Raw genomic sequence first — 8,076 nt, 5'->3', positions numbered from 1 at the left:
ACTAAATTTGCGCTTGTCTAATATATTAAATTTTGTTCTAGAAATTCGTTACTTAATGAGTTGTACTAATGGGAGAAAGATATTTAAAGAAATTATTTAATTTGGATATTCTAAATAGTTGTTTAAATATGACATAATTTCACAAGTTAATTTTGCAACATAGAGATCCTATTTATGTCACCAATGAAAAATATTACTTTTTATGCCAAAAGTATTGCTTATTATTGTTAACATAGGAATGGTTGACACGTCTAACTGATAAAAATCTGTAAGATCATCTCACAAGAAATCTTCTATTGTTTTTAATTGTGTTCACAATTTGGTTAACCTCATTTCATCCGCAATCTATGTTCAATCATCAAATTTTAATCATTGTGATTTGCATAAAACATGTTTGTTTATTGCTCGGAACCTTGAATTTAAGATCTCGTCTCAACCTTTGAATTCTTGAGGTTGAGAAATTGTTTTTTTTGCTTTTTAAGTATGTCATATTCATGGAAAAAATTGTATCTCCAATAAAATGACATTTATAACTTTATTTTTTAAAACGATTAGAATAGATATTTACATGCAATGAAATGATAACACGCTTTACACATTGGGGCAATGAGGACGCCACCAGTGCATGGGTCAAACAAACATAAGAGTTTATCAAATTTGACCTCAACTGATTTTTATTTTTTTTAGAGTTGAGGGTGCGTAATTTTAGAATTAGGTCCTTGAGATTCGTCTATTTGATAAGTTACAATTTATCAGAAAAACTATTTTAAATATGTTTTCGTAATATTGAATTCGCATCCAAATAATTTTGTGAGCCGATCACTGGTTTCTGTTCGTTCCTTGACATAAATTAATAAATTAATGAGTTTTTCTAAAATGATTTAATAATATCTTGTTATTATATATTTGAACTAAAAATATAAAATTCTCTATCTACTAGACCATGTATTGTAACGAATATTTTTCTTAAAGTTTTCATACTTTAATCTTGAACATGCAACAATACAAAATTGCACAACTCCTCGGCACTTCAGTAACTAAAACTTTATTCTAGAGATTTTAATAAAATCACTCATACTCTTTCACATACACATTAATTAAGCAATCTTCTCAAACGAAATGAGTCGCCTCTCTTTCCTCCAAGGCTTGTCCCAAACAACCACCCGGTAATTGCTTTCGACATTTGCAGTGAGGGCATCCGTGGCGGAGATGATGAGCCTGTAATTCATACCATTAACTATTTGAGTTTCTCCTTTTACTATTGACACAAAGCTTAACAAGGCATTGGCCCGCTTGTTGTGCTCTTTCACCGCAAACTTCCCTATCTCAACCACCTTTGGGTCGGTCAAGTTACTGATCGGATTCCAACCGGCGATGGAGGCTTCGATCGAACAGGAAGCAAGAAGAATTGAAAAGGTAACGAGTAGCAATGACAGAAATTTGGGTGCCATTTTCTTTTCCTTGATCAGATCAATTTTATTTGCTTGTGAAATCTGTAGTGATTATTGGTGGGTTTTTATAGTGACAAAGCCCAATCAAAAAGCCTACTTTTATGATGTTATATTGACACGTTTAAGCAAACATTACTTTAGTCAAATCTTGTTACAAATTTTTTTTAAGAAAGATAAAATCGAGTTGGGATTACTTAAAAAGTGTATATTTAACTTTTTCAACGTATCCTTATCATTTTCACCAAACTTTATTTTAATAAATAAAAAGTATGTTAACTACATGCATCTTTAAATATTGCACTAAGGAAAAAATCTCTCATTTGTTGTTGACTTTGGTCATATAAATTTGGGATCACAAATAAGTGTTAGTTACGTGGTCTCTTCTAAAGCTACAATTACTTGAATTGATTAATTTGAAATATGATTTGTTAATCCCAATGTGTTTTCTTACAAAATTAAAAATGTCTTAATCTCAAAGGTTGTTAATAATTGAGTTTGGACATGATTTTTAGTCCTTTATTTCAATATAGAAAATAAATTATATTTGGTATAAGTGGAAATAAACAACAGTATTCTTACTGGGTCTTTTTTTTTCACACGGACACACACATACATACATACACTTTGGTTTATTTTTCTTCACATTGAACAATATTAAAGCGACACTTTACTAATAAGTATCAATCGCACAATTCAGCAAACTAAACTAAATTTGCGCTTGTCTAATATATTAAATTTTGTTCTAGAAATTCGTTACTTAATGAGTTGTACTAATGGGAGAAAGATATTTAAAGAAATTATTTAATTTGGATATTCTAAATAGTTGTTTAAATATGACATAATTTCACAAGTTAATTTTGCAACATAGAGATCCTATTTATGTCACCAATGAAAAATATTACTTTTTATGCCAAAAGTATTGCTTATTATTGTTAACATAGGAATGGTTGACACGTCTAACTGATAAAAATCTGTAAGATCATCTCACAAGAAATCTTCTATTGTTTTTAATTGTGTTCACAATTTGGTTAACCTCATTTCATCCGCAATCTATGTTCAATCATCAAATTTTAATCATTGTGATTTGCATAAAACATGTTTGTTTATTGCTCGGAACCTTGAATTTAAGATCTCGTCTCAACCTTTGAATTCTTGAGGTTGAGAAATTGTTTTTTTTGCTTTTTAAGTATGTCATATTCATGGAAAAAATTGTATCTCCAATAAAATGACATTTATAACTTTATTTTTTAAAACGATTAGAATAGATATTTACATGCAATGAAATGATAACACGCTTTACACATTGGGGCAATGAGGACGCCACCAGTGCATGGGTCAAACAAACATAAGAGTTTATCAAATTTGACCTCAACTGATTTTTATTTTTTTTAGAGTTGAGGGTGCGTAATTTTAGAATTAGGTCCTTGAGATTCGTCTATTTGATAAGTTACAATTTATCAGAAAAACTATTTTAAATATGTTTTCGTAATATTGAATTCGCATCCAAATAATTTTGTGAGCCGATCACTGGTTTCTGTTCGTTCCTTGACATAAATTAATAAATTAATGAATTTTTCTAAAATGATTTAATAATATCTTGTTATTATATATTTGAACTAAAAATATAAAATTCTCTATCTACTAGACCATGTATTGTAACGAATATTTTTCTTAAAGTTTTCATACTTTAATCTTGAACATGCAACAATACAAAATTGCACAACTCCTCGGCACTTCAGTAACTAAAACTTTATTCTAGGGATTTTAATAATATCACTCATACTCTTTCACAATGTATACACATTAATAAGCAATCTTCTCAAACGAAATGAGTCGCCTCTCTTTCCTCCAAGGCTTGTCCCAAACAACCACCCGGTAATTGCTTTCGGCATTTGCAGTGAGGGCATCCGTGGCGGAGATGATGAGCCTGTAATTCATACCATTAACTATTTGAGTTTCTCCTTTTACTATTGACACAAAGCTTAACAAGGCATTGGCCCGCTTGTTGTGTTCTTTAACCGCAAACTTCCCTATCTCAACCACCTTTGGGTCGGTCAAGTTACTGATCGGGTTCCAAACGGCGATGGAAGCTTCGATCGAAGAGGAAGCAAGAAGAATTGAAAAGGTAACGACTAGCAATGACAGAAATTTGGGTGCCATTTTTTTTCCTTGATCAGATCAATTTTATTTGCTTGTGAAATCTGTAGTGATTATTGGTGGGTTTTTATAGTGACAAAGCCCAATCAAAAAGCCTGCTTTTATGATGTTATATTGACACATTTAGGCAAACATTACTTTAGTCAAATCTAGTTACAAATTTTTTTTAAGAAAGATAAAATCGAGTTGGGATTACTTAAAAAGTGTATATTTAACTTTTTCAACGTATCCTTATCATTTTCACCAAACTTTCTTTTAATAAATAAAAAGTATGTTAACTACATGCATCTTTAAATATTACCCAAAGGAAAAAATCTCTCATTTGTGGTTTACTTTGGTCATATAAATTTGGGATCACGAATAAGTGTTAGTTACGTGGTCTCTTCTAAAGCTGCATTTACTTGAATAGATTAACTTGAAATATGATTTGTTAATCCCAATGTGTTTGCTTACAAAATTAAAAATGTCTTAATCTCAAAGGTTGTTAATAATTGAGTTTGGACATGACTTTTTGTCCTTTATTTCAATGTAGAAAATAAATTATATTTGTATAAGTGGAAATAAACAACAGTATTCACGAATAAGTGTTAGTTACGTGGTCTCTTCTAAAGCTGCATTTACTTGAATTGATTAACTTGAAATATGATTTGTTAATCCCAATGTGTTTGCTTACAAAATTAAAAATGTCTTAATCTCAAAGGTTGTTAATAATTGAATTTGGACATGACTTTTAGTCCTTTATTTCAATGTAGAAAAAAAGTTATATTTGTATAAGTGGAAATAAACAACAGTATTCTTACTGGGTCTTTTTTTGTCACGCAAACACACACACATACATACACTTTGGTTTATTTTGCTTCACATTGAACAATATTAAAGCAACGCTTTACTAATAAGTATCGATCGCACAATTCAGCTAACTAAACTAAGTTTGCGCTTGTCTAATATGTTAAATTTCGTTCCAAAAATTCGTTACTTAATGAGCAGTACTAATAGGAGAAAGATGTTTAAAGAAATTATATAATTTGGATATTCTAAATAGTTGTTTAAATATATCATTAAAGGGTTCGATGTTATTAATTTCACAAGTTAATTTTGCAAGATTGAGATCATATATATGTCACCAATGAAAAATATCATTTTTTATGTCAAAATTATTTCTTATTATTATAAACATAGGAATGGTTGACTCATCTAACTGATAAAAATCCGTAAGATCATCTCACAAGAAACCTTCTATTGTTTTTAATGGTGTTCACAATTTGGTTAACCTCATTTCATCCGCAATCTATGTTCAATCATCAAATTTTAATCATTGTGATTTGCATAAAACATGTTTGTTAAAAGCTCGGAACCTTGAATTTAAGATCTCGTCTAAACCTTTGAATTCTTGAGGTTGAGAAATTGTTTGTTTGTTTTTTAAGTATGTCATATTCATGGAAAAAATTGTATCTCCAATAAAATGACATTCATAACTTTATTTTTTAAAATGTTGAAAATAGATATTTTATACAATATGCGATGAAATGATAACACGCCTTACACATTGCGGCAATGAGGACGCCACCAGTGCATGGGTCAAACAAACATAAGAGTTTATCAACTTTGACCTCAAATGTTTTTTTTTATTATTATTGTAGAGTTGAGGGTGTCTAATTTTACAATTAGGTCCTTGAGATTTTGGTATTTAATAAGTTACAAGTTATCAGCAAAATATTTTTAAATATGTTTTCAAAATATTGATTTTGCATCCAAATCATTTTGTGAGCCGATCTTTTATTTCAGTTTGTTCATTAACATAAATTTATAAATATTATTATTTTTTCTAAAATGATTTAATAATTTCTTATTATTATATATTTGAACTAAAAATATATAATTCTCTATCTACTAGACAATGTATTGTAACGAATATTTTTCTTAAAGTTTTCTTGCTTTAATCTTGAACATGCAACAATACAAAATTGCACAACTCCTCAGCACTTCAGTAGCTAAAACTTTATTCATGGGATTTTAATAAAATCACACATACTCTTTCACAATAAATATACATTAATTATGCAATCTTCTCAAACAAAATGAACCGCCTCTCTTTCTTCCAAGGCTTGTCCCAAACAACCACCCGGTAATTGCTTTCGGCATTCGCAGCAAGGGCATCCGTGGCGGAGATGATGAGCATGTAATTCATACAATTAACTATTTGAGATTCTCCTTTTACTATCGACTTGTTGTGCTCTTCCACCGCAAACTTCCCTATCTCAACCACCTTTGGGTCGGTCAAGTTACTGATCGGCTGCCAACTGGCGATGGAGGCTTTTATCGAAGAGGAACATAGAAAAGGTAACGACTAGCAACGAGAGAAATTTGGGTGCCATTTTCTTCATCTGATCAGATCAATTTTATTTGCTAGTTAAATTTGTAGTGATTATTGGCGGGTTTTTATAGTGACAATGCTCAATCAAAAAGCCTGCTTTTATGATGTTATATTGACACGTTTAAGCAAACATAACTTTAGTCAAATCTGTTACAAATTTTTTTTAAGAAAGATAAAATCGAGTTGGGATTACTTTGAAAGCGTATATTTTAATTTTTCCACATATCCTTTCCATTTTCAAAAAACTTTTTTTTAATAAATAAAAAATTATATTAACTACATGCTTCTTTCAATATTACCTGAAGGAAAAAAATCTCTTATTTGTGGTTGACTTTGGTCATATAAATTTGGGATCACAAATAGGTGTTAGTTACGTGGTCTCTTCTTGTGACGTACCGTAACTTTAAAACTACTTAAAATTTTGCTGAAAATAAAAAATTTTCTTAAATAAATAATAATCTTTCAAAATGCCATATAAATAAAATTCTTGACTAATTATTTGAATTAAAAATAATACAACTATTTCCAAGGCATAAAAAAAATATCGTTCATCACTAATGTAAAAACATTATCCAAAACGAGAATTTGAAAATACTTGTTTGCCAGAAAAATCTTGAATAAATAAAAGTCAGAGTAAAAGTTTAACGTGAATTAAATCCTTTCATAAACTGAGCGGTCCTCGGGTTTGCACTGCACACAGTCCGAGCAACTCACTGGTGCCCGCCTTTCGCCTCCTCCAACTCATCCTCACCTGCATCGATCAAGTCTAGTGAGTCTAAAGAGTCAAGATGTATAAACTGATAATAGCAAATAATATATAATAAAACCACATGCATTTTAAAGTAGCTCATACATACTTAAACTCTTAACATACTTACATAAACATACTTACGTAAGCATAGATGTGCCATCATTTCATAAACGTGATGCATCATACATACTTCAACATGCATAATTATCATCATTTTGCGTAGAAATATGTTTCAAAGCAAGTGACCCATAACATAATGCGCCTGATCAGATTAAACCACAGTACTGGGCTGGCAGGGATCATCACAGCCTTTCGACCGAACGTCCACTCCCACATACATATAAGATCCCGGGTCATGCTTTACCGGGTGGATTGGTCACTGGTCATGCTTTACTGCTTCCCAATCCTGATCAAAACCCGGTCATGCTTTATTGGGGTGAAGAGGTCCTCGGACACGTTCTCCGGCTTTCAAACCCGTTCATAATTGGTCACAAGACAATTATCATACCTGAAAAACATAAAATATTTTCTTTTGCACGTCGAACATACTTATATAACGTTGAGGGCTTCGTTGGACCTCGCTTGGACGACTGCTGCGCATACTAAAACATTTTTTCCCTATATATATGTGCGTCCGTACAGAAAGCCTGGTGCTCGGGCGATAAAATCTTACCGCTCGAGCGTCGCCCAGTTCCAACGAAGCCTGAAACCAAAATCCTCATGAAACAAAAGAATACATTTTACAACAATTTGAGCAGTCACACGAGATAAATCATAACTCATTCGCCTCTTGTCCGAAAATTACGAAATTGTCAAATTGAAGATATCAAAAAGTACTACATTTTATATTTTGAAAGTTTTTCTAGAAAACCGGTCGAAAATTTGCAGGATTCGAAATGACAGCAGATTCGGTTTTTGAGATCTAAAAACCGTTTCAAAAATTGTTTCAACATCGTTGCTCAAACTTTGCATAACATAAATAAATTTTTACACATAATATGCATCCAAATATTTACTATGACAAGATCGATGCAAAAAATAAAAGAATATACATGCTTTTGCGTTAAAATGCACGAAGATAAAGAATACCGACGCGGTGGATTACGGGAGATGACTGAAAGACGCTTACTACACGATTCTTGCTCGAAATAGGGCGTAAATCTCCAGAAATTTGTAAGCAAAAAGGGTTGAGATGGTGGCTGCTGAAAGAGAAACTCAAGAACCCTAGCTTTCCTTCAAATTTGCAACACGTGTGTGTGTTGTGTGTGTGCATGAGTGTGGATTTGATTAGGTAAAAATTTTGCTTAATTAACTAATTAGGGGCTAAAAAAATGCTTAGTTAA

The 8,076-nt window shown here is 31.3% G+C and overlaps 2 protein-coding genes across 2 annotated transcripts; both read right to left on the bottom strand.

Annotated features, from left to right (window-relative positions):
* Positions 1-1,097: 1,097 nt before the first annotated feature.
* On the bottom strand, positions 1,098-1,451 carry LOC140975887 (cysteine proteinase inhibitor 5-like). The gene has a single exon (XM_073439847.1). The coding sequence runs from the start codon at positions 1,449-1,451 to the stop codon at positions 1,098-1,100; it is 354 nt and encodes a 117-aa protein (XP_073295948.1).
* A 1,803-nt stretch (positions 1,452-3,254) lies between these two features.
* On the bottom strand, positions 3,255-3,611 carry LOC140975813 (cysteine proteinase inhibitor 5-like). The gene has a single exon (XM_073439774.1). It carries the CDS (start codon positions 3,609-3,611, stop codon positions 3,255-3,257), a length of 357 nt encoding a protein of 118 aa, XP_073295875.1.
* Positions 3,612-8,076: the final 4,465 nt, after the last annotated feature.

This window comes from Primulina huaijiensis, chromosome 1, assembly GCF_012295235.1.
Source record: "Primulina huaijiensis isolate GDHJ02 chromosome 1, ASM1229523v2, whole genome shotgun sequence".
NCBI classification, from domain to species: Eukaryota; Viridiplantae; Streptophyta; class Magnoliopsida; order Lamiales; family Gesneriaceae; genus Primulina; species Primulina huaijiensis.
Note: the sequence above shows the minus strand (reverse complement) of the source record. Positions and strands in the feature narration are given on the sequence as shown.